General features: G+C 37.5%; 3 protein-coding genes across 10 annotated transcripts; 1 reads left to right on the top strand and 2 right to left on the bottom strand.

Annotated features, from left to right (window-relative positions):
* The first annotated feature begins 276 nt into the window (after positions 1–276).
* Positions 277–12,169, top strand: LOC121744489. Of its 8 annotated transcripts, none has more exons than XR_006038629.1 (9): positions 277–692; positions 2,411–2,548; positions 2,703–2,910; positions 3,043–3,236; positions 3,350–4,311; positions 4,406–4,498; positions 9,917–10,062; positions 10,858–11,174; positions 11,258–11,612. XR_006038629.1 is itself a non-coding variant. In XM_042138035.1 (6 exons), the coding sequence occupies exons 1-6, from the start codon at positions 365–367 to the stop codon at positions 4,433–4,435; spliced, it is 1,860 nt and encodes a 619-aa protein (XP_041993969.1). In that variant the 5' UTR covers positions 278–364; the 3' UTR covers positions 4,436–4,626. The 8 variants fall into 8 exon arrangements, 1 of the variants encoding a protein (XP_041993969.1); XR_006038628.1 differs by lacking the exon at positions 9,917–10,062 and adding an exon at positions 4,579–4,611; XR_006038627.1 differs by lacking the exon at positions 9,917–10,062 and adding an exon at positions 11,618–12,169 and having other exon boundaries at positions 278–692; positions 4,406–4,611; positions 11,258–11,443.
* On the bottom strand, positions 12,017–21,528 carry LOC121746059 (protein MAIN-LIKE 1-like). Its single transcript, XM_042139990.1, has 3 exons — positions 21,254–21,528; positions 19,848–20,716; positions 12,017–12,027 (listed from the first exon to the last, which is right to left on the bottom strand). Exons 2-3 carry the CDS (start codon positions 20,707–20,709, stop codon positions 12,017–12,019), a joined length of 873 nt encoding a protein of 290 aa, XP_041995924.1. The 5' UTR covers positions 20,710–20,716; positions 21,254–21,528.
* Positions 21,529–22,267: 739 nt separating this feature from the next.
* On the bottom strand, positions 22,268–26,563 carry LOC121743114 (putative E3 ubiquitin-protein ligase RING1a). Its single transcript, XM_042136301.1, has 10 exons — positions 26,321–26,563; positions 26,132–26,174; positions 24,811–24,869; positions 24,509–24,590; positions 24,311–24,431; positions 24,184–24,225; positions 23,377–23,892; positions 22,959–23,066; positions 22,660–22,854; positions 22,268–22,458 (listed from the first exon to the last, which is right to left on the bottom strand). The coding sequence occupies exons 1-10, from the start codon at positions 26,454–26,456 to the stop codon at positions 22,417–22,419; spliced, it is 1,344 nt and encodes a 447-aa protein (XP_041992235.1). The 5' UTR covers positions 26,457–26,563; the 3' UTR covers positions 22,268–22,416.
* Between the last annotated feature and the right edge of the window lie 594 nt (positions 26,564–27,157).

Here is a 27,157-nt window from a genome sequence, read left to right as displayed (position 1 = left end):
CGCGCCTAAAATCTATAAAACGCTAAAAATTTTAAGAGATCGCACTCTTTTGCGCGCCAATGTCACAAATATGTAACTAAACCGTTAACGACGTGCGCTCGGCAAACGCGCGCCAATATTATGAATAAGTAACTAAACAGTTAACATGTGCGCTCGGTAAGCTTGCGCTTATAGAACTTTTCCTCTTATTCTAATACAAAAGATCTCACAAAAATGTGATCCCCAATCTATTGAGTTCAAACAAGTTTTAGATTGTGATCCCTAATCTATAGAGTTGAAAATAAAATTTCTTAAGCAATAGCAAATTAGTACTATTATTTAGTATTTTCAATTTTGTACTCCTATATAAAGCAATAAGGCATCGATGTTGACACCAAATTCACTAATCAATAATATCATCACCCGAGTACGCCGCCGCCGCCTCTTGTGCCATTGTAAAGCCCTAATGGTTCCATCCTCCGCCATGGTCTCGCCGAAACCATCGATCCCAGAAGGAGATGATGAGGAGTACGAGATCGTGTACGAGGAAATCGAAGAGGAAATCGAAGAGGAAATCGAAGTGGAAGAGGAGATTGAAGTCGAGGAAGAGGTAGAGGAAGAAGACGATGTCGGAGCCGATCATGTCGAAAGTCGAAGGGAGGTTGAAATTGGGGAGGATCTAACTGCTTCGAGCCTAAAAAATCTGGAAACTGGTTAGTTTTGTTTTTCAATGATTGAGCCCTTTCCTTATTTTTGTGACTATTTCTGGTGCTATCCTTGTTGAAATAATTTCGGATTGCATGCGTGTATATGTGCTTGTTGTTGGTTCAGTTGTTGTGTGTTTTAGTGAAACGTTTTTTATCAGAACTATATACTCAATTGAAATTTCAGAGCTCATTATAAATCAACACAAGTACTTTGTCTGGAAAACAATGCAGCACTCATATTTCCCGTTTATAGTCGTAGTTTGAGAGACATGTTTATATTAGTATTAAGATTTATGTTTTGGACTGCAGCCTTATCAGATTTAGGGAACGTTGAAGCTTCTCATAGCCTTTTATGATCTCGATTGACTTTTGCTAGCTCCATCAGTTATATACTGTGCTTGGCGGCTTGGCCATTGCTCTTGACCTCTCAATGAATTCAACTAACTCAATAAATTTTCCTTTTCGCAATGAGACACAACTGATAAAAAATAGTAAATCTTTACACCAACTGAAAAATACAAGCAAATAAGACCCAATAAATACTTATATTCAGAGTCTTATATGTATAAATTGTTTCTTATTTAATCCACCACACGTCTACCATAACCTGTTATGACATCTGCCATAACCTTATGGTGGGTTTTCGGCATATTAAGACAACCCACCATCCACCATAACCATATGGTGGTTTTTTTTGTCAAATTACCATAACCCTCCATCCACCATTGTTAACATTTGTTCTAGAACTCCCTTGTCTGTCCTCAATGTAGTGCACCTGCCGGTCTTTCCCTTGACCTCTTTCCTTGGCTTGTCGGGTTGTTTTCCTTCATTGGAATAATGCTAGTTTTAGCTCAGTGCTATGATTTTCATCTATTAGAATTCTCTAGTATAGTGTCAACAGAAAATGAAAGGATGGAATTCTTGATATGAAAAAGAGGAAACAGGAAAAGATTTGATTTGATGATAGAAGTTGTGGCTGGAATTAGACAGATTTGCCTTCCATTTGTCATTGAATGAGAGACAAAGGTGTATTGTTTAGGAGTTGGTGGTACACAAGAAGGTATATGATATTTTCATACACATGGCGCATGCATGCGATTTGATGAGGAAAACGAAGAGAGAAAGTTTGAAGGTAGTAAGATTTATAGATGCCATACTCAATATTGGCTGCATGACAAGCACGTATTTGGTGTTGCCCCTCCATGTTGATATCCTGTTGCTATCGATCTATACACCTTTGCATTGTTTGGGGTTAGTGTACGTTTGTAGGAATTTGAGACTGTGGAGCCAGCAAGCCTGTGTGACCATGAGCCAAGTTGCAGTTAGGGTGGTCAGTTGGTTGGCCACTTGGCCTACTAGCCAAATTACAGCTCTACTCTCAAACTTATATTTTTACCTATTTTATTCCCATTAGAAGTGTTAAATGTAAGCTTTAGAATTATGGACTTTAACCTTTTAATGTAGCTTGCCTGTCCAGAGATACTGGCTATGAATTTCTTTCTGATTTTAGATGGTCAAACTTTTCTGAGATGTTTCTCAGTCCACATCGAAGTCCTTTTCTTTTATCTGCTTTGACCAGTCCAGTCATGCTTTATTACTCCATCGACCAGTCCTATAATATCTTCCTTCAGAAATCTGTTAGTTATACTACTATCAGGATGCTTTTAGGTAGCATGTCTGGTGCAGTCTGATCTAATATGTCTTTGTTCTCTTTCTTATTGTAGATACTGGTAAGATTCTAGAGCTTGATGAGCAGAAAGACCATAGACAATCAAGTTCCTCTACTGAAGAATTTTTGGTTTCAAAAATTGGAGATGTGAAACCTTTTGAGTCACATGAAAAAGAAGAATTATATGGCAATGGTGAGGATTCTAGCATTTTATGACTCAAGGGGTGATTTTAAGTAGAAAATTTCTAGGTTGATGCCACTTCCACATCATATTTTCAGTCTTGTATCAGCCATTTCCGCTTGCTTTTGCGAACCACATTCGTCTATAACTTACGGTGTTCTCTCAGGGGGAGAAATCTCTAAATACAATCAGGAAAAGATACCTTTGAATGACAGTGGAGAAGTAAATCATGCCAAAACCTCTAATTCCATTGGAGATGTTAATGCCACATCCACAGTGGTTAATGCTTCTGGGGAGAATGTTAGTGCTACTGCATCAATCATGGAAAAAACCGACCAGTCTGCTTTAGAAGGTGTTGGCAACATATCACCCAGGTTAAACTTCTTATTGAATTCCAGATGTCATACAACTTTAACATTGCACCTAAGAGATTTAGTTATAGTCACATCTCACCTTTAGTCATTCTTTATGGAATTGTAACCTGATGGTAGCTATAAGTTTCTCAGGTTGCATGCTGCAAAAATAAGGTTAAGGGATCCTTCACCTAGTGCTGAAATTGATCGTGAGAGCAAAAAAATAAGGATGGTGTGTGAATTTCATGCCAAAGGATGGTGCATCAGAGGAAAGTCTTGTAGGTTCCTTCACATAAAGGACGCACCAGATGCAGTGATGATAAAAAGTGAAGCCTTGGGGAGGGAAGGTAACTTGTATATTTTATGTAGCAAGACATCTGATACAAGCATGCTGTGAAGTATGCTTGTGTTTTGTGTTCATTAGATATTATAAGCCAACCATTTTTTTGTGTGGCTGTAGCAGCATCTTCTAGTGCATTTATTCCACCCCTACAAAGTGGGGACGCAAATTTAAGTAGTGAGACAGAAAAGCTGGTTCTTCCTGAAGATGGTACCTATCCAGGTGCTCCTACACAGGAAGATAGATGGAGTGTCAGGCACAACTTGTATCTGGATAATTGTCAGAACAATGGCAGTCCTCCTGTCCAAGGAATTTTAAATGCTAGAGATGGTCTGGAGCATCATGCTCACATATCCTCTTCCATGCAACAAAGTATTCCGCAAGCTTTTAGTTCTGAATCAGCTTCTCTGTTGCGTGATGGTAGTTTCAAGGAACCCAAGCCACCCAAGTTGGAGGCTACTTTCTCTTCTTTTGATTGGCAGACATCTGCTCCTTTCTGCCCATCTCATGAGATAACTCGAAGCATATTGCTGAAAGAATGTGGCTATAACAGTGCTGATCAGAAATATGTTGCGGATATCCAGGCGATTTTTTCACATTCTGACCAGGGATCATCTGTTAAGAATGTAACTGTTCAGTCAAGCAGTCCTCAAGGGGAGGCAAAACTTTTGAATTGTGTTCTTGCTGGTGATAATGGGAAGGAAAATATATTGAGCTCTAGCAATGATGAAAAAGTGAAACACAATAAGACAGTGAATGGAACAGTGGACGGAACAATATCTGAAGCTGGCGGATCAGGCACAAAATATGATATTGAAGCTGACTTTAGGCAAGATGATCATGTGCAAAGTGATACGAAGGCTTTCAAATATTTCCAATCTGCACTAATAGAATCTGTGAAAGAATTAGTGAAACCATCTTGGCGGGAAGGCTTTCTAAGCAAAGATGCTCATAAATTGATAGTTAGGAAGGCTGCCAACAAGGTTCTTAGTTCTTTGCCAGCCCACCAAATTCCTAGCACAGAAGAATCTGTCCAGTCATATCTTTCTTCATCTCAGCCCAAACTTGCAAAGCTAGTTGAGGTTAGTCTTTTCAGTAAATTGATTGACAAGTATTTAAATCAAATTTTACACCTTGTTAGAAACAATCCTTGATATCTGGTCATTATCGTTGCAGGGATATCTCAATATTTATGGCAAAATTTGAGAGTGTTGAATGATTATGCTTGTGCTGTACTCTCCGCAAAAGGAAAATTTTGAACCCTTCATGGTGGGCCCTTTATGCTTTTTCCTTTTATCAAAACCAAAGGCTTCATTTTTAAGATATCTAATTTGTTGGTGAAACTTCAGAAACCTAGATCAGGTTCAAGAGATATATATAGTGTAAGTTTCCAAACAGAATCTTGGTAAATAACTTGCACAAATCTGCACTTGCACAAATCTGCACATAGGTTTAAGCATGCACAAATCTGCACATAGGTTTAAGCGTGTATATCTACTTTTCTCAAACAATGGCCGATAAGTAATGGTTTATATATTTGGTTGGAAACATAGGTGTCATGAATGTGTGCTATACTCTATTTTCGCCATTAATGTGCCAACTCGTGGAGAACCTATATTGAGTTACTCTGCCCCCTCATCAATATGTGTTATACTCGTTTAAACCACCCTACAGTACATACACAAATCCAAACATGAAGCATTTGTGTGCCCCAATTTGTGGGGCGCATGCTCATCTTGCGCCCCTAATTTCACCTAATTGCCATGGAGCGCCCCTCGCTCCTAGTCAATGTTATTAGCCATGGCATATTTTGGTAAAATGCCATTGCCACGCCGATTTGTTTGGGTTTTTTGTACCGGCGGCCATGACAGTCAATTTTGACTTTTCAGCCCGACCTTTTACACGCATAGCCCGACCCATTTACCCAAATAATCTGACCCATATTTCAATTAAAAAGAGATTTAAGTTCAAAAATCAGAACGGTAAACCCTAAATCTTTTCTCTTTTACCCAAATTCTACCGTAGTGGCACCAACCACTGCCTGACATAGGCCCGCTACCCTCCAGCACCGCCCCTTGACTTCTTTTAGAATCTTCGCAATCCTCCAACCTCCATCTTTGCCCAGCACGGCCAACGCCCCTCTAGATGAATCAATGGATGTCGATGATAAAGATGAGGGTGAAGATGACTATGCTGTTGGGAATGATGACTATGTTGTTGGGAATGATGACTATTGTGTACAATTTTAATGAAGACATTATTATTATTACTCCCTCCGTCCCTCTATAGCTAAGTTGAATTTGTTTTTGGGTTGTCCCTCTTCTCTTATTTTATTCTCTCTTTACCTCTCTACCTTTTTCTTTTCTACTTTATTCTCCCTTTACTTAACTCATTTAAAACAATTTTTTAAAAATCCCTTGTTGAAAAGATACGCCTCTACTACAGAGGGACGAGAAAGTATTAATTATCATGACTTTATATTTTGTTGAACTAAGACTTTGGTTATTAGGCATATTATTATATGATTTTTTGTGACTTTATGCTTTACTAATGGTTTTAAGAGTATAGATTTTACATTTTTATTACAACACCTTTTTTCTCTATCTTTTACTTTATTTTCCATTTTTTTGTTCTCTCTTTATTCTCATACTTTTTCCGTCTCATACTTTATTCTTCTCACTTAACTCAATAAATATGATTTTCTAAAATCTAGTGTTGTTCACTTGCGGCAGGACAGATGAAGTATATATTAATACTCTATCCGTCCCTGAACTATTTCACTTTTAGCCTGTCCCTGAAAAGTATGAATTTTTAAATTTCGGAAACTCTTTTCTCTCTAATGAGGTGAGATTCATTCTCAACTAACAATACTTTAATTACTTTTTCTTTTTATCCCTCTCTTATTTTACTAATTATGCATGAAAACCGTGCCACACCAAATGTTCACTTTTCAGAGACAGAGGGAGTAATAATTTATATATTTATTTATCAATTGTTGTGTCCTGCCATATCGATACGCCATATCCCTGAAACGGTTTTTGGGCTCACAGCCATAAGTTGCCATTGACAACATTGCTCCTAAAAACATTGCCTATATCTTCGTACTAAATCAATGTTTAAAATCGAGTTGGTGATGATCCGGCAAAGCCATCGTTTCACGGTTCAACTGGTTGTTACACCACTGGTCAAATCGAAATACTTAACAAATATATATACTACCTCCGTCCCACATTAAGAGTACACATTTGACTCGGCACAGATTTTAAGAAATGTAAAGAAAAGTGAGTTGAAAAAGTTACTGGAGTAAGAGGTCTAACTTTATATATTAGTTTTATAATGAAATGCGTATGGAATGAGTTGATGAAATGTGAGGTCTACTTAACATTTATAGTAAAAGTGAAAATGGACTCTTATTATGGGACGGGCTAAAATGGCAAAAATAGACTCTTATTGTGGGACGGAGGTAGTAGAATTTAATACTCCATCCATCCCATAGAAATAGACTGATTGGAAATGGCACGAGTTTTAATGTGTAATTGGTGAAGTAAAAGAGAAAGAAAAAAATTGTTGAAATGATGAAGTGGATGGTGGGACCCCTAAATGCTAAAGTAAAAAAAAGGATAAATTCCATAAATGGATTTTGTGGACTAATTCTATTGGATAGATGAAAAAATAAATTCAGCTTATTTCTATGGAATGGAAGGAGTATATATTGTACAATTTTTTTTATATAATTTAGTGAATCATAAAAATATTATTAACACTAGGTTGATAACTATTACCAAATCTAGTCCATTCGATTTGAAAACAAACGGCCATGATCAATTTCCACGCAATGTGAACTAGTTATTTTAACAATGTCAATCAGAGGGTATCGATGTCAACTCGATGTGTAAATAATGTCAGTCGAGGGTATTAATGAAAATTGTATTTTGTTAGTTATAACTAACTATTAAAAAATATCTAAAACTCTTAACTCATATAACTATCTAGATATTTTTTAAAATTGCAAAACATATATCAAATTAAATGTAATTTTATAAGAATTCGAACGAGATCCTAATTGCATATGTTCGCATTATAAATTTTGATAATTTATTTGACTTTTTAATATTTTCAATAATCAAGTTAATGTCAACACATACTACATGTAATATCAATGTACAATGTCAATCAAATTTAGTTATTCAAGTCATTGAGTAGACATTTTTACAATACTGTATTGACATACCAAAATTATGAAAACTGTCATGTATAAGAAATGACTAAAAGACAAATTTTGAATTAATTATTACAAAGTGAATTTTCCTGTGACACCAATACAACACTGCATAAAATTCTGTGCCAGAAACCAAACGTTTCATATTTACTGTCATATTGGGACGAGGGGAGTATAATTTAGTGGATTATAATTTTAATATTAAAATTAATTAATTATTATAAGAATATATAATTGTATGTGTGGTAAAAAGGTTTTTGAAAATAAAAAGTGGACCAAATTTGTGGGACAGACTTAAATGGCAAAAGGAGAATGAGGGAAAATATAAGTATAATTTAAGCTCATATTATTTCAAAAAAGAGCTTGTGAGGTGAAGTTGTGAAAATGTTTTTAACCTAGCCAAAGGTCAAGTGTTTAAACCTCATCAGACATCAAATTGTGATTTTTTTGAAAAAAATAAGAAAATTGGTTCGACCAGTCACCGGTTCATCCGAATCAAAGTGGTTTGTAGAGCCACTTGTTTTTATATGTAAACAGGACCGAACAAGGCATCGAATTGGTCCGATCCGTTTTTTTTAGTTGTACTCCATCCGTCCCATAATAGATGTCACACTTTCCTTTTTAGTTTGTCCCACAAAGGATGCCACATTTCTATTTTTGGAAAAAGTTCACTCTTATATAAATATAAAAAATATATTTTCTCCCTCCATTTAGCACACAAAACAAAACCTCCTAAAATCTCGTGTCATCTAACAAGTGTGAGATCTTTTATGGGACGGAGGGAGTACTAAACAGATATTAAGGTATTTAGTTTTAAATTACAAAAATAGGTATTATATTCAATTAAATTTATAATCGGAATTAAACTTTTTTAGTAGAGAAAAAAAATAAAATTAACTCCCTCCGTCCCATACAAATATGAGCGTATGATATGACATGAGAATTAAGACAAAATTGGTAAAGTAAGAGAGAGGAGGGGAAGGATTGTTTAAGCCCTCCGTCCCTTAAAAATATGGGTGTATGATATGACACGAGAATTAAGACAAAATTGGTAAAGTAAGAGAGATGATGAGAATGATAGTTTAAGCAGTGTCAGTTGATGGTGGGACCTACATTATTAAGGGTTTTAATAGTTGTATAAGTTATAAATAAATTGATATATATGGGTAATGAATTATGATAACTTTCCATAAATAAAAATGTTAATATTTTTATGTGACAGACGAAAATAGAAAGGACACATATTTTCATTTTGGACAAAGGACAAAGGGAGCAAAATAATACTCCCTTTGTCCTACTATAAGTGATCAACTTTTCATTTTGGGTTGTCTCACCATAAGTGATTGGTTTCCTTTTTATTTTGGCAAAAAACAACACTTTTATCTATGTTAATTTATTCCATCTGTCCTACTTTATTCTCTCTTTCTTATTTTATTCTCTTTTTTACAATGTTATCAAATAGCAGATATGGCGGTGCCATGACGCTATGGCATGGCGTTCGGTGATGGAAACGCCATAGTACCATGGCGCTGCCATAGCACCGCCATATCTGCCATTTGACAACATTGCGTGTGTACTGCATTTAGGAATGGGGCATTATGCAAGAAACACGGAGGTTAGAGTTGTATTTTATGCTTTTTTAATTGTTTTAATAGTTTTAGATGTTATATTTTTATTATTTTCTAATTTTTGAATTATATATAAATATATAAGTATTATTTTATTTATTTAATTATTGACCGCTATATCCACTATACTAATACGCCATATCCCTGTGGCGGTTTTTAGGCGAACTGCCATAAGCCGCCATACGAGATTGATAACATTGCTTTTTTATCTCTCCTACATTTTCCCCTCTCTACTTTATTCTCTTCACTTCACTTCACTCAATAAATATCATTTTCTTAAAATATCGTGCCCAAAAGAAACTCCTCACATATAATGGGACGGAGGGAGTACTCATTAGTAAAATAAAATTCAGTTCGTCGCAAGGTAGATGTCAAACTTTCTTTTTTAGTTTGTCTCATAAGACGTCACATTTCCTTTTTTTTAAACACTAATTAATACACTCAACCATCATTTCTCTCTCTTCATTATTATTTCAGTTACCTTTTTCTCTCCATTAATATACTCAATTACTTTTTTTCTCTTTATTTAACACACTAAACAATATCTCTCCATGGAAAACAATTCACATGTGGATATCTTAACAATTAATACCTAACTAAATAAACAACTAAACAATGTAGAAGAACTTGTCTGCTGGTTCTCTTATCTTCAATGCTGCTAAACCTAGAGCTGTGGAGCTATCATAATATTAGTAGAGACATGATCTAATTATGAATCTTTCCATTGCCATTTCGTCTTAGTAATTTAGTATGGCCTAGTTATGCCTCTAGCATGAATGTTTATCATGAATTTGGTCAATTTTGTGCTGTCACCCTAAATTAAAATAAGGGACTTTGTAGAGGGTCATCAGGATGCTACACCCCGTGCATGTGCAACCAAGATAAGCATAAACTCGTCCAGATTTTCTCATTAAAGACACTCACTCATTAAGGTGCATGGAAAATTGGCAATCAAATGTGAAGTCTAAAAAATGCATGTGCACCAGGTAGAGCATCAGCAAACCCTTCTTTGAGAATCAGGTTCTTCTGTTGGTGTGGTTAGTAATTTAGTATGAAGCAAAGAAGTCTCTCATGGGCTCTTCCAGTTTCATTTATATCTGTTAATTGTCTTATTGCCTTGGGATCACTGAGTAGGATTTAATACTAGGTAATATTTTTTGACCTTATGCTGACAGCTCATTTACTGCACGGAAATCATAGACCACTGAAATTTGGTGTACAACTGTACATCCGGATTTCACATAAATCTGAATATGCTATCCTATGAAGTTTGCTATAGAAGCCTTGTAAGTTTAAATAGGAGGAGATAATTCTGGGATGTTGGTTTTGCAATTGAAAGAGAGGAAAGTATAATTAATCTCTTCTATTGTTAATAAAGAAGTAGATGCATTGGTCCTCATGGGCTTGTGGTCATCGGTTGTTGGATAAATGAATTTGAATGTTGAGCCACTCTGCAACGTACATCCATTGCTGTTAATATCATGACTTGGTTTGTCAAGAAATCTACTTAATAGTTCTCCCCACTTCAGGAACCAATGAATTTATCGTATTCACAAGCATTAGTTATGTCATTTTCCTTAAATGAGCTCCTCTTAGTTACTTCCATTAATTACTGGCTTCATTATGCTTTTGTGGTCATGCAATAATTGGTTACAAAATATTGATGATTTGATTGATGAAATGTTCTGATTTACTACTCCTAAGAAAAAAAAGGTTCCTTCTTGATAAGGTTATATTCTGGAAATCTGGTGATGTTTTCTTATCTTGATATGCTGCAACAGATCAGCTGACAAGCCATTAGCAATTGCAAGCTCGGCTGATAGAATCGATTAGCTGTGGAAAGTGAAGTCTGTTGTTGTATACTTTCCTCACTGCAACTTGTGTTGTTTGATGCTTTGGGTTGGTTGACTGGAACGACAATCTCTGCACGGGGTGGCAAATGATGAGAACAGCTTCTGACTGAAACTTTTGTCTCCTGCCGACTGCTTCTCATTTGCTCTCCTTTTGGCTTGGGAAACTTGCTTCCTGCTGCTACTCTGCTGATTTGGCTGCTTCACATCTCTCCTGCTCCGAGGAATTTTTAGGAAACTCTCCAGAGGTACTTTCTTAGAAGCTCGATGCCGTGAACTCCGTATTGTAGTCGCTTGCTGGTAGTTTGAAATTGACTTACCAGGTGAACAGTTGTTTGGGCTCACATTCGTCGAGCCAGCATTGGAGCGGCTGAATTCGACCTCCTGGTCTTCCTTTTTTTCTTTTGAGCTGATGAGGCCTGCGAAGGAAATCGACTCGCTCGAGGGGAAATCTGCTGCAACATCTGGGAACATTTTCTTCGGCATGGTGAACTACTGGAATTGTGTTGACAGATAGGTAAGCTTGCCATAATTTGTGGGCTTTATATGCAAAGCTAGGATCCGATATTTTTATTTTTCCTTTAATTTTGTGATTTGAGGTTTTCCTTCCCAGAGCATTATTTTCTGTTGTCTATTTCGATGTGTACAGCTCTGTCACAATTTAAAATAATTTTCTGATGCCTCAATTTAGTTGCTGAAAGAAAAGATGATACGGAGAAACCCGTATCAATGATAATTGGCGAGAATTCGCCGGATATTGAAGGTCCGTTCGCGGGATCCTCCCGTCGAGCAACCAATGAACAAAGATGGAAAAGTAAGTTGTAGAAAAATAAAAGACGGAACGATAATAATAATAGAGATATGTGAGATATTTTGGAAGATATAATCGTATCAAAAGAAGAGTGTTGAATAAAGGGTTTGTTGATGCATACGAGGTTGGATGTGGGAGACTCCGAAACAAGCTTGAAACCGACTCCAAATATTGGTGCTACTGCCTAAACTCATCTACTGTCACTTTCAAATGGAGTTCGGTAAAGGTGAATTTTCCAATGTGATCTGCATCCTAGCTGGCCTTTGTGTAATTACTTGTTCAAACTTTAACTGTTGTTATGAAAATTTGCAAATCAAATGAGCAGAACGATTTTTTTTAGAATATGATCAATAATTGTTCTTCATTTGATTTTGCGGTTGTGGTGACTCGTTACATTCTTATTATTAGTTGGAGGATATATGTTTTGATTAACTATGATGCATTTCATCTTCTTCTTACCTCTTAAATAAATAAAATGTTACTGTGGTTGGTTAAGGGAGATTATAAGAATGAAAAAGTTTCTTGCGAATGACCAAACAATACTCCTATTGTTTAGTAATAGTTAAAGCGTTTCTTTTAAGCATGGGGATTAAGAAAAAAAATATTACAGTAAAAAAATATAGTAGAGAGAGAATAAAGTAACATAAGAAATGAGTGAAAATGAAAATAATGAAAAAATGTGTTATTCATTATCATATACTCCTATCTTCATTTTTTAAAATAGAAACTTTTGGAATTATATGAGTTTTAATGCATAATAATTGGTAAATTAAGAGAGAAGTAGAAATAAAAAAATTATTGAAGTATTGTTAGTGGAAAATGAGTTTCACCATATCGCAAAAAAATTCTAAAACGAAAGTTTCTAATTTTAAGAGACAGACCAACATGAAAATAGTTTTTAATTTTAAAGGATAAAGACAGTATAAAAATGACTCAAATATTTTTGGAACTTTTCAAAATAAAAAATTATTCATAGTGAGGGTATGTATTTTTATTTTACTTTATTTCTGTGTTTTTTTAGCTAGTTGGGAAGGACTAGGATTATTGTTTTTGTATAATGTCTTGACCTCGTAGTCTACAATTTGGACTTACCACACTCTTCAAAGTTAACTCTTTTACAACAAAAAATTGTCTTTATTTTAAGAATTACATTTAAGGGCCCCGCAACGGTGGGTGTCCCTCATCTCGTCCCTCCGAGATGAGACGGGCGCGGGACGCGTTGCAGCGTCCCGTCTCGTCCCCAACCCGCCGAGACGCCCCGTCCCTCCGAGATGGCGCGCGAGCTGTCTTTCCACGCGCTTGCGCGACGTGGCGTGCTCTGGCGCCATGCGTGACGCCCACTCGCCGACCCGCGAGTGGGCTTCGTCACGCTGACGCAATAAATCATTTTTTTAAAAAAATTCGAATTTAAGAAAAAAATTAAAAACGGTCATATGACCGTTCAACGGTCATTTTTCTTTTTTATTTTTTTATTTTTTTACTCTATAAATACTCCTATTTCATCCTCATTACACATAAACACACATCTATTCTTCTCAAATGACCTCCATTTCCTCTCCAATTTTATTCTTCTACCAAAGTTAATACATTCATGGATCCATTTGAGCAAATGCGTCGAATAATGGAAGAATCACTTAAAGAAGATCGACGTAGGGCGGCGGAGGAAGCCGCGCCGCCCCAAAGACGATCCCGGACTTACATCTATCGTAACCAGGAGGAAGCCGCCGCAAGGTTAGTACGCGACTACTTCTGTGATAACCCGGTATGGGGAGATACCTACTTCCGTCGCCGTATCCGCATGCGGCGACCGCTATTTCTCCACATGGCAAATACATTGGCAGCCCGGGAATAGTTATTCCAAGAAGGGTTCGACGCCGTTGGCCGTCCCAGCCACACGACGCTGCAGAAATGTACTGCAGCAATCCGTCAGCTTGTGACTGGACAAACGGCGGATTTGTCCGACGAATACCTCCACATTGGAGAAAGCACTGGGAGAATGTGCTTGATGCAATTCTGCAAAGGCGTCCGTGCAGCCTTCACCGGCGAATTTCTCCGGAAGCCAAGCACGGTAGATTTTCAGTTTCTGCTCCACCTTCACGAAGAAGTGCACGGATTCCCCGAGATGCTTGGCAGCGTCGATTGCATGCATTGACAATGGAAGAATTGTCATGTGGCGTGGAGGGGGTCATACACGAGCTGCCACAAAGGCACCCACCCCACCGTTATACTAGAGGCCGTTGCCGACTACCGGCTATGGATTTGACATGCGTACTTCGGGGTCCCCGGATCGAACAACGACGTTAACTTGCTCAACCAATCCAACCTCTTCGCCGAAGTTTTGGATGGTAAAGCGACGGCCATCAACTTCATCGCTAACAACCGACGGTATAAAATGAGGTACTATCTTGCCGACAACATCTATCCGAAGTGGCCAACCTTCGTGAAGACGTTCAACAAGCCGGTAAACGAAAAACAGGCTCTTTTTGCGCAGAAGCAGGAGGCTGCTCGCAAGGATGTGGAGAGGGCGTTCGAGGTTCTCCAAGCGCGCTTCAACATTATCAAAGTCGTACGTGGTTCATGGAGAGTATGGTCGACATCATGTATACGTGCATAATCTTGCACAACATGATTGTCGCCGACGAAGGACCTGAGGCGGGAAATTGGTTCGACCCTGAAACCCCCGGAAGCTCTACCGCAAGTAGTCCGCCTCGCAGTGGAGTGCATCCGTCTTTGCAAGATCGGTTGTCTATTCGGGCAAGGACACATGATTCTACCGCCCACGCCCAACTCCAAGATGATCTAATGGAGCACATTTGGGCAAAATTTGGCGGAAGAAATTAAATTATGTATTTTTCATTTTTTTAGGATTTTTAATTGTGTTTTTTTTTAAAGAATATTAAGTTGTAATTTTATTTTATTTAATGAAATGTGTTTTATAATTGAATTTGTTGGAAATAAAAATAAAAAATGAAATTGAATGAATAGTAAGTTAAGTGATGGAGGGTTGCAGGTTCTGTTTCTTAGTTAAGAGATGAAGTGAAAAATACAGTGAGACTCACGAATAGTTAAGAGATGAGATGATTAAGAGACGGATAAGAGACAGCATTGCGGATGGCCTTGGAAGTAGGCACCAACCACTTATGTTATAAATGTGATGTGAATTATCGTGTCATTGCTTACACATTCCTAAATCCTAACTGTCTAATAATTGTTCTAAAAATTCATTCAATGCTCAAATACAAGATGATGACTCACGCGTAAATAACAAGTGTCCGTCATATGCTGTATTGAAAATGGCATTCATCTTAATTAAAAATCTATCAAAGCACATGTTTGAATTTATAATAGGGTAAATTTAGAAATACAAAGTTTAAACTCTAAACTTATAACTTTGTATTAGAAATATGAGCAATATAATATGTAAAACATGATGTTCATTCATACTAATTCCAGAAGAAACTAAAAGCAATTCAAAGTGAGAAAATCGTGCTTCTTGATCAGCAGTGGGACGATGTGTTTAATTTGATGGTTAGATGGAGGAGACTAGAGTATGGTGCATATATCGTGGTTAGTTGATTAAAATAGCACAACATTCTTACATATGTAAATATGTGATTTCAACAGTCCTATTTGATACGAGTACCCTCGTATCGGTTCCGGCAGCGCGAAGTCACCGGAGAAGGGTTAGGTTCGTTCGCGGGATCCTCCCGTCGAGCAGCCTAGGGTTCTCGGTCAATTAGGGTTTGACGAGATGAACTTGCGGAAAATAAAGTACAATAAAAGATAAAGTAACGATAAAGGATAAACTGAATTGATATTTCTTGAATGAATGATTCAAAAGATAACAAAGACTTCTATTTATAATAGGAATAACCTAACTTAATGATCAAGAAATAAATATCCTAATTATATAGAAAAGATATAGAAAATCACTAATTAACTAATTAACTAAATAATAGAGATATGGAGGATATTCCCAAAGATATAACGCGTATCACTATTTCTCCATCATAGTAAAATTAGGTCATTCCTAAGTAATAGTACGATTTCAATAGTGAAGTCTGTGATACTTGACTGATGTGATGATTTCATTTTATTTGTAGGCACTACGGTAGGGATACAGGAGCAAGTAGTGTTGCCCACGGTTCACGAACCGGCGGTTCCGGTTCGGAACCGCCGGTTCCGGTTCGGTCGAAGGCGGAACCGGAACCGAACCGTGAGGCTATTTCACGGTTCCGGTTCCGGTTCGAAAACCGGCGGTTCCGGTTCCGGTTCGGAACCGCCGGTTTTTCCGGCGGTTTAGGCGGTTCCGGTTCGGAACCGGCGGTTTCGCGGTTCCGGTTGTATTTTTTTTTTTTAATTTGAAATTTGGATTTATACAACAAATTGGAACAAGACAATGTATACTTCAAATAGAAATAAGACGAATAAGGAAGAAATGATATCTATTTTATTGAGTTTGAGTTGTAACGGACAACGATACATTACAATTTACAATATGTATACAAGTATACAACATACAATAATGTAATATAAATTTGAAATTTGGACTTATACAATAAATTAGAACAAGATAATGGATAATTTAAATTGAAATAAGACGAATATGATGAAAATGATATCAATTTTATTAAATTTGAGTTGTAACGGACAACGATACATTACAATTTACAATACATATACAAGTATACAACATAAGGTGAAAATGATATCAATTTTATTGAATTTGAGTTGTAACGGACAACGATACATTACAATTTACAATACATATACAAGTATACAACATACAATAATGTAATATAAATTTGAAATTTGGACTTATACAATAAATTGGAACAAGAGTACAAGACAATGGATAATTTAAATTGAAATAAGACGAAGAAGGTGAAAATGATATCAATTTTATTGAATTTGAGTTGTAACGGACAACGATACATTACAATTTACAATACATATGCAAGTATACAACATACAATAATGTAATATAAATTTGAAATTTGGACTTATACAATAAATTGGAACAAAACAATGGATAATTTAAATTGAAATAAGACGAATAAGATGAAAATGATATCAATTTTATTGAATTTGTGTTGTAACGGACAACGATACATTACAATTTACAATACATATACAAGTATACAACATACAACAATGTAATATAATTTACAAATAAAAAAACATGAAATGGAGGGAAAAATGGAAGAACTACGGGAACAAGTATAAGTGTATAACAATGCGTAATAAGAGTAGCACTTGAGTAATTAAATGGAAGCACAATAGCACAAATGAGAAATTGGAGACAAAGAGAGAGAATTGGGAGATTGAAGAGAGAAACTCTTATTAACATAAGAGTGTGGTGAATGTAAATGAGAATAGAGGGGGGTATTTATAGATTAAAAAATGGGGGGAAATGGAAGAATTTAATTTCAAATTTATATTACATTATTGTATGTTGTATACTTGTATATGTATTGTAAATTGTAATGTATCGTTGTCCGTTACAACTCAAATTCAATAAAATTGATATCATTTTCACCTTCTTCGTCTTATTTCAATTTAAATTATCCATTGTCTTGTACTCTTGTTCCAATTTATTGTATAAGTCCAAATTTCAAATTTATATTACATAATTGTATGTTGTATACTTGTATATGTATTGTAAATTGTAATGTATCGTTGTCCGTTACAACTCAAATTCAATAAAATTGATATCATTTTCATCATATTCGTCTTATTTCAATTTAAATTATCCATTATCTTGTTCCAATTTATTGTATAAGTCCAAATTTCAAATTTATATTACATTATTGTATGTTGTATACTTGTATACATATTGTAAATTGTAATGTATCGTTGTCCGTTACAACTTACAACTCAAACTCAATAAAATAGATATCATTTCTTCCTTATTCGCCGTATTTCTATTTGAATTATACATTGTCTTGTTCCAATTTGTTGTATAAATCCAAATTTCAAATTAAAAAAAAAATACAACCGAACCGCGAAACCGCCGGTTCCGAACCGGAACCGCCTAAACCGCCGGAAAAACCGGCGGTTTTGGCGGAAAACCGCCGGAACCGCCGGTTTTCACGGTTAACCGCCGGTTTCCGGTCCAAAAACCGCCGGAACCGGCCGGTTTTGCCGCTGAAAAGCTGCCGCCGTCAGCCCCATCCCTGACGCCTTGATTTACGCGCCCGAACCGGCGGTTCCGCCGGTTAACCGGCGGTTCCGAACCGTCCCGAACCGCCGGTTCGGTGACGGTTCCGGTTCGAAAAATCATGAACCTGAACCGGACCGCGACCCGAATTGCGACGGTTCCGGTTCGGAAAAATTGCCACGGTTCCGGTTCGGAACCGGAACCCGCCGGTTCCGGTTCGCCGGTTAACCGCCGGAACCGGAACCGGTGGGCATCTCTAGGAGCAAGCATGGTTGAAACTTGCTGATCTTTGAAACGGACAACAAAAAGGTGCATTTGGAGTTGGAGAAAAACGCGTTTATAGGCGATTTTGCCTTTAAAATAACGCAAATGTACCCATTTTGTTATCAATTCCATTTATGGGAAAAACGCTGATGAAGTTGGCGTGTTTATAAGTAAAAACGCCAGTGAGATTGGCGTGTCTATACGCAAAAACGCCAACATAGTTGGCGTTTTACAATGCCACCGTATCTTGCTCGTATTTTTAACCAAAATACTTAAATTTGAACACGCCAATCTTGATGGCGTCTTTACTAAATAAAACGCCAAGGTCATTGGCGTGTTTAACGTTAAAAACGCCAACATGATCGGCGTTTTTCGGTTGAACCATATATCTCAGATCTCCCCCAAAATCGCAGACCCTAATCACATTTCCTCCCTCCCCAAAACGCGAAAAACCTTCCCAAAGCTGAAAAACGCGAAAACGCTTGCCTTGGTCGGGTTAACCCGGTGGTGGATTGAAGCGTGTAGATTTCTATTTTCGCTCATTTCTTCCCAATATTAGTACTCGCAATCGGTTAGTATAACTAATTTTTAACTCCCAATATTAGTACTCGCAATCGGTTAGTATAACTAATTTTTAACTCATTCTTCCAAACATTAGTCTACCAATATCAATATTTGATGGATTATTATGATAGTATATATTGTAGTGTAATTTATATAATTATTTGATGGATTGTTATAGTATTATAAATTGTATTGTAATTAATAGAAATATTTTGACCAATTGTTATGGTATTATATGTTGTAGTATATCTAATTTTTTACCCATATTTGATAGGTTGTTATGATAGTATATATTGTAGTGTACTGTAAAGAAATATTTTTGACCAATATTTGTGTTTGACATTAATGCAGATAGTATGACGTGGTGTGTCCATTTATATTGGGGTGGAAATATAATTCCCGGAACAGTTATTTCATATGATCCTCCTTTTGCAAAAGGATTGATTATGTTGGATGAAAGTATTTCCTACGAAAAGCTTGTGGAAACAATTTGTGAAAGAATGGGGATAAACATATTTGAAAACAAACTTCAAATAGTATGGAAACGTCATATATTCTATGGATCTTCAATCACGTATATAGGTATTTTACTAGAAGAAGTATACATGCCACTAATGTTTAGTGAGAGTATGACTACAGGAGGTCAAATTGAATTGTATGTTGAGTATTCGTCAATTACTCAACAACATAGTCATCATCTCATGAGTAATGATGTTGGTACGTCTACGAGAGGCCGAGAACCATATTTCGCTGCAACACAAGATTTTGATGTTGGTACGTCTACGAGAGGCCAAGAACCATGCTTCGATACAACACAAGATTTTGATATTGGAGGCGTGCATTTAGGGGACAGTGACAACCCAGCTGTGGTTGAGGACATAATTGGTCTTGATAAAGCCGACTTTCTTGATCCACAATCACCTTATGATTCTGAAGATGTCGATCCGGATAGTACAGATTCAGATGGTGCTTCGTCGGATGAGGACCAATTTGTTGCTCCAAGAACATCCATTCCGGTTGGAGAAACAGTGGTTGGCGAAACATCAATTGGAGGAAGAGCAGTACGAGAAAGAGTAGTTCCACAGTTCCCACAGCCTGGTATGAACTATTTTCGCACCTTACCAGGTCCATATGATAGTTTTGGTAAGTAGTCTACGGGCGCGGGGTTCAGCATCTGCGGTCTAATAATTGGGATTCTTTCCCAAGCCCACAGCTGTAACAATGTAAGAGCTCCCCTGACATCGGTCCTCTTACCAAGTGCAGCTTCACATAGATTGTGGTACAAGCAGGCAAGAGTCGCACCTCCCCAGCTATAGCTAGCACATTGTTCTATATCCATGAAAAACTGAAGGTAGAAGAAGGGAATTTTATTACCGGTAGCGTTCGGGATCAGTAGACCACCCAGTAACAGCAGACAATACACACGAGCACGTTGATTGTACATGTATTGCTCGTGGTCATCACTCAACTCAATCCGCAGTTGATTTGATAAGCTTGTCTGCTTCCAGTTCAATTCTTTTAGATCAACTGCATCTGGAATAAAGCCAAGAAAATCCAAACAAACATCCTTCCAATAGTTGACATCCTTACTGGGGATGTAACCCGTCAGAGGCTCACCGTCAGTTTTGAGGCCCCATAAGACCTCCACGTCCTCTAAGCTCACAGTCGCTTCACCGACTGGAAAGTGAAACGTGTGAGTCTCTGGCCTCCAACGTTCAATCAAAGCGGTGATAAGATGGTGGTCAATGTCTTTCGGTTGACCACACCTCAACATCCCGCCGAACCCCATCTCATCTATAACCGCCAAAACACGAGGATTTATGGGAACATCCCATATGATTCCTTCGTATCTTCTACACCGTACGTCTTCCGATGGCACTCCTGCCCATATGTTATTAGAGACGTGTTGTCTCTGCAGATATAATACGGAGGGGTCCTCAGGACCACATAAGAGCCGACGACGAGAAGTTGAAGAAGATGCCATAAATCACCTACACAACATTCATATTCCAAATTAAACAACAAACAAACCTAAACAAATTCAATAATTACAAACAATTTAATACAATATCACAAAATGGAACACCTATATCAAACATTTCACAATACACAACTTCAACATCATAACACAATTCACCTACAAAAAAGTAACAGTTCAAATAAACAATATACATCAATTTTCCACCAATTCAACTTACCCAATTTTAGTTTAACCAACCTAACAATTTCAATTTCAACCTAACAATGTACACAAAATTAACATTTCAAACTAAAAAAAGACATTAACCAAAACCCACATAAACCAAATCAATTTGCCCAATTTTTAAGCTATCAAACCCTACGATTTTGGTTTATAATCAAATTTATACACAAATTCACTTAACCCAAACAATCCAACATAATAATCAACACTACCGTCATACAAATAATCCATATGCACAATATTTCAACTCAAATCGCAACACATTACAAACCCTAGCTAAGTATCCAACAATTACTCTAATAATGTAAAAGATAAGCATACTAACCGAATAAATTGGACGAATTTGGGGAAAACTAGCACCGATTGATGAATGGAGGGCGAAATCACAAAGACACGGACGAATTTGCGAAGGATTTGGCCGCTGCTAGAGAAAATTTGCGAAGGATTTGGTCTGTGAGGTTAATTTTTCGCGACTGTCTGCTGCTATTATATGCTTCTGAACAAAGACGCCAATGGTGTTGGCGTCTTTTAGTAAAGACGCCGATCAGGTTGGCGTTTTTAACGTTAAACACGCCAATGAACTTGGCGTTTTATTTAGTAAAGACGCCATCAATATTGGCGTGTTCAAATTTAAGTATTTTGGTTAAAAATACGAGCAAGATACGGTGCCATTGTAAAACGCCAACTATGTTGGCGTTTTACAGTATAGACACGCCAATCTCAATGGCGTTTTTACTTATAAACACGCCAACTTCATCGGCGTTTTTCCCATAAATGGAATTGATAACAAAATGGGTACATTTGCGTTATTTTAAAGGCCAAGTGGCCTATATACGCGATTTTCTCTTTGGAGTTGGCTTCTCTATTCTACTTATTGATTGATTATAGTAGGACTAGTACAACTGTAACTCTCCAAAAATTTCACAAATATTAATAGAAGGAAGATCAGACGTGAAATATGGTTACTACCTTTCAAAAACTGTGCCAAGGCAAACAAATAGAAACTGAAGAAGAATGAATGAAAATCAAAATATTTGGAAATGGGACATTCATCTGGTAAAATAGATTTCAACTGTTATATATATATATGGTAGGAATACAGTGAAAATAAGATTTTGTGAGGAATGAGAATGAGAAAGGTAGTAACGAAAGGATATTAAATTTTCGTCTGATGAGACTCAAAACACATATGTTACACTCATCCAAAAAGGAAAATGCATACAACATAAACCTTTTTTTGTCAAAGAGCTGAAAATGATTCTCATTTCCCTCCTATATTTGTAGGGCTCACCCGATCCTCCTTCCTATATATATATATATATAATGTGAGGCCGCCAGATATAAACTTACACTAGAATTGATTGTACAAGAGTCATAAATTTATCGGTATGTAATATCCACAAAATATGCAGTTTTAAATATATAAAAAAGCAGATTTGTTTCCTGCATCATAGTTCATTTCAGAGAAAGATGTAAGCTCCATCCCAGTCAATTACATGCGCCTTGCACCTTCTGCCGGTATGCAATAACCTGAACAGATATAGGTCATCACTAGTTAATAATCTCTTGTATATTCCTGGATGGTAACCATGCAAACAAGTTAACGGGCAGGTGAGCGGGTGGGTGTGCAGACCACAAGCATCATGTTCAATCTAATGTGCTAAAGTGAAATCATGCACGCAAAATAGAATCAGAAGAAGTCTTTGTACATCACAAGAGAACAAATCTTACCAGATTCTGCTGAGTAAAACTGCCATGAATTTCCCCCAATGTCTGATTCTCGTTCAAAAGCTGCAACTCATTGTGGCAAGTATTGAGAATGCCAGGCTCACTTTTGACACTTGAAGAGTTGTTTACAGGATGAAAATCTTTAATTATTAGTATCTCAATCTCATTAGCTTCAGTGGATGTCTGCATAGCAACATACTGCAAGAGACGGGTATAAAAATCTTTCAGGTCTCCACTTTATTTGAACTCAAAATTTTCTTCAGCAAATGAAAGACCACACAGCAAAACGCAGGAGAAAATACCTGGCATAAGTGTCTAACTGATGAACGAGGACTGCAGCAGAGGTAAGGTCGCTTCAGGCTGGGCATTTTGTCCTCAAGCAATGACACAAGTGTCAGACTTACTTTCAACTGAAACACGAAGATAAAACCCTTTTAAGTTCCCCTAGCAGATCAAATGGCAACATGCAAAAACGTTGATGAGGCAATCACACAAACTCACAAACTTAAATTTCACATTTAATACACAGTAAGCAATCAACTTATTCCGGTGTATGGAGGTTCCGAGGTTCATTAGTTCCAAATCAACACTATCCACACCCTATCACATCCCCTTGTACAGCCTCTCTTAATATAATGACCAATTAAATGAGAAGCTAGATAAGAACAAGAAGTGAGGGTCAGGATTTGCGACGTCAAAAGCACAGACTATAGCTACAACCTCTTCATTTTCCTTTGAAGATTGGAGATGATCAACTAGCTTTGAAAGCCGGTTATTCCTGGAAAGTTTGATGTTGTCCCAACAATGACCACCATGCCGGCCATTACTGCGCACGCCACCTCGTCCCCAGGCAAAAACTTCTGTACCTCCAATAATTCCAGCTGAAGCACTTAATAATTCTCTGTTGGTTTCAGAATTATTATCATCAGAACCTCCATCTGCATTTGCTCCTGATGTTTGTGAAGTCCGAGTTCCACGCCGTCTTTTATATCTCTTAGATTTGATGTCTGGAGAGCGTTCATCAGCTGATGACGAGTCTTTGCTACCATCATTTCCATTAGTTCCATCCTCTTCATCAGATCCTTGGTGATCAGCTGTCCGATTTCGCCGGCCTCTCAAATTTCGATAGTTGCCCTGTCGCCTGACAAACGCTGCTGCTGTAACTCTGGCTGATGTTCGCTTCTTTCCTAGTGCTTCAGCTTGCCGACGAAATGTTTGGGAAATAGAAGCTTGTATCTGTCAGCACACAGAATCACTAAGCCAATTGTATTTGGTTTGTAGGCAATTCTTAACTACAAATGCTGAGGAGCAACAGTTTACTAGTCATTCGTGGAGAATAAGTATAAGCACATAATTAGGATTTGTAGCCAAAAGGGGGGGGGGGGGTTGAGGGGATCCAGGCATCTTTAAGGAATACAGGCTACATATATTTAAGCTATCTAGAAGAAAGCATAGTGTGTACATATGATTGCACTGCATAATCCACAACCAGAAGACACCTCAGTCGAAAACTGAGAGAAACTCTACCTGCTTATTGCGAGCATTCTCCTCCTCATGGAAAGCCAATTCCTGAAAGAAACAAGAAGGATGTCTTGATGAAGAAAATAAAATTTTATATTGGAAAATAAGAGGCAAAGCATTTCTCAACTAGTACCTCCTCCTCATATTTATCAATATCAGGATACAGAGTGGCAATTAGGGCATCATAATTCGGATCATCTCTCAAGGATCTGCGGCTAGCACAATGTGTGCGGCAAGCTGGACATTCGTTGTTGCTGCATCAGTAAACAGCTAATTAGAAGGCGAGAAAAATCCAATCTTCATACCATATATAGAACATGGAAGCAAGTACCCTAAGCGCATGGATTTGTCAATGCATTCTCTGCAGAAACGATGTAAGCATTCCATGACTGTCCTTGTCTTCCTAATTATACCTGTGCAATGAATAATGAACGGCTATGAATTACTTATGTAGGGAAAGAGAGATGGGTGGCACCAAATATATTACCATTGTCCATTCCTGGCCACATTATTAGCAAGACAGCATTTTCAAAGTAATCAAATAGCCAATATTAACATGTGATATCTGACACTTTGTTTGCATAAAAGAGTTTTTATATGCAGATGTCACAAACTGAGATTCAAGTACTGTACCTAAACATATAGGGCACTGCACTTCCTTGCGTATTTCTCCCAACTTCACCGTAATAAATCTGGTATAGAACAAAATACGTTTCAATAGTAGTTTACACACATTGCAACGTGCAAACATGGCCTAACATAGATTAGTGCAAACAAAAATATTATCTGCCACATTGCGGCAACTGTGGAAGTCATTAACTCCTCTAATTAATATCTCCATACTGTAGTTGGGTATTTTATCTCCATCCCAAACATAAAATGAAAGTGAATGCCTTTCTGATTCTGAATTCCTAGTTTCTGCAGCAATGGACACTATACTATAACGCGTATTTAATCTTAAGAACACAATATCATGTCACATGATGGGACAATGATAGGTCCAAATCTATCACAATTACAAACAGCTTCACAATTTTCCCAAGCAAAACAACCAAGTTTCCTGTCCTCGCATAATCACATTTATTTTCTACTGCATTTGGCTTTTCAATATAGAACATGCTCATTAACATTTCATAACAACTAGACGCCACCACCAATTAATTTGGCCACACCAAGGAAAAGCATGGTTTACTACTTAATTATGTGCATGACAATCACAATGCAACTGCTACACTTCCGACTAGGACGACATAAAAGACTTCTAATATGCTTAGAAAACATAAACGGGCCCGATGCTTCTCATGGACATCTATTACAGCCGATGTCTTCTAAGTGAGCTCCTTCTCCACTTCTAGAAAAATATCAGAGTGGTGAAAAAATTATATGCTGGATGACCATGCCAGATTGTGGAGCAGCAAGAGCAACTAACTTTTGTTGCCATGAAATTACTATTGAGAAAGACAAATACTATTGTACGGTGACAAATAATTTCAATAGTTAAGCTAGCAAGTACTTTTGGTCCACATGAGCAGGAAACTACACGACCTAATCAAATACAGAATCTTGATTTCTGGACGAAATTATCAGTAGAAAACCCAAAGCCATTAACAAAATTGATTTCAATTTTATCTTGTAAGAGTTCAGAGATGAATTGCGGATTTCATCACAGGAGATTAGAATGTCAAATTGCTTCATGTATTTGCCAGACCTCTTCCTCCTCCGCGAACCAAATCGTAATGAATAACAAAAGCATGCAGATCTCAAGCTATACCAGCTAATTCACACATCAAACCAGGCCAAAATTCGCAGCACTGGCAAACCGGACAGAAATTATACATAAATAATACGAACATCTATCTATACGCCTGCATCAGTGTTCGTGCGTGTCTGTTTATGCGAGTTCGCATATGGAAAAGTAGAGAAAAGGAGAGGGAGAGAGAGAAAACTGAGTTACTCGTCTTTTTCTGCATCACTAGAGTCAGAGCTCTCGTCGGAATCTGAGAATCAAACACACGTAAAAATAAATAAGTAAAAGAAAAATACATATAGGAGATTCTGATTGCTGGCCGAAGGTCGAATTCACTGGAAACTAAAATAGAACTTGTGCGAATACGTATACATTAATAAACATCCGAGGACGTACCGCTAGAGTTCACGGTCTGCTCTTGGTTGTGATTCTCGCTTTCCTGGAGCGAATCTTCGGGTTTTTCTTCCTCGAGCGGTAGCGGAGGAGAAGGAGGCGGAGTGATGGTCTCGGTCGGACGCTTTTGGGCCGGCATTGAGTTGAGTTGGTGGAGGAGTAGCTTCGCGGCGGTGGCGCGGTGGAGAGACGGAGTCAGCGAAGAAACGAGGAAAATCGGAAATTGAGTGTGGTGTGGCTGCTTGTAGAAATGGGTGCGTTTATATATATTTCTAATTTGAGGCGATATATATCAACCGGTCAATCAAGAGCATCAGCAATGGTGCCCGTCCCGGTGAAATTTCGATCGGCGTGCCGGAATTCCACAGCGGACGTCCGCCATTGTGCATGGTATGGACGGATACGGAATTCCACCGAGGATACCGTAGTTCCGCGGCGTTATGCAGAATTCCGTCGCGACGGGCGTGCGGACGTCCGCCATTGCGTTCACTCCCAAGGACGTCCGCGCGGAATTCCCGTTTATTGCATTAAAATTTTTTTTGGGAAGTCCTTATAATGTGACAATGCAGTGGAAAGTCCGTATAACGTGGCAGAAGGTGTTTTTGGGAATTCCGCATAGAATTCCGCCGGGAATTCCGCGTTACTGGTGATGCTTTAAACAAATTATATTTCAAACAAAATTGTCTATGTGGTTACTTTCTATTTTGACTAACATTTATACCATTCTCTAGTTATATAGGTACCTCACTTAAACTCGTTTGTGTTATAGTGAAACATGAATTTATTTATTTCTCAAATTGGTTGTGTTATGGTATGAGATATGAATTAATCAAATTTATA

The sequence above is a fragment of the Salvia splendens genome, chromosome 8 (assembly GCF_004379255.2).
Source record: "Salvia splendens isolate huo1 chromosome 8, SspV2, whole genome shotgun sequence".
NCBI classification, from domain to species: Eukaryota; Viridiplantae; Streptophyta; class Magnoliopsida; order Lamiales; family Lamiaceae; genus Salvia; species Salvia splendens.
The sequence above is the reverse complement of the archived record's forward strand: the minus strand, read 5'-3'. Positions and strand labels throughout refer to the sequence as shown.

Excerpts from the sequence above, each read along its gene's own strand:
- LOC121743114 (XM_042136301.1), bottom strand. The coding sequence starts at position 26,456 with ATGCCGGCCCAAAAGCGTCCGACCGAGACCATCACTCCGCCTCCTTCT. Across the intron at positions 24,870-26,131 it reads AGTGATGCAGAAAAAGACGA|ATTTATTACGGTGAAGTTGG; the intron begins GTAACTCAGTTT and ends GTTCTATACCAG. Across the intron at positions 24,591-24,810 it reads GCAGTGCCCTATATGTTTAG|GTATAATTAGGAAGACAAGG; the intron begins GTACAGTACTTG and ends TTCATTGCACAG.
- LOC121746059 (XM_042139990.1), bottom strand. The coding sequence starts at position 20,709 with ATGGCATCTTCTTCAACTTCTCGTCGTCGGCTCTTATGTGGTCCTGAG.
- LOC121744489 (XM_042138035.1), top strand. The coding sequence starts at position 365 with ATGTTGACACCAAATTCACTAATCAATAATATCATCACCCGAGTACGC. Across the intron at positions 2,549-2,702 it reads AGAAGAATTATATGGCAATG|GGGGAGAAATCTCTAAATAC; the intron begins GTGAGGATTCTA and ends GTGTTCTCTCAG. Across the intron at positions 3,237-3,349 it reads TGAAGCCTTGGGGAGGGAAG|CAGCATCTTCTAGTGCATTT; the intron begins GTAACTTGTATA and ends GTGTGGCTGTAG.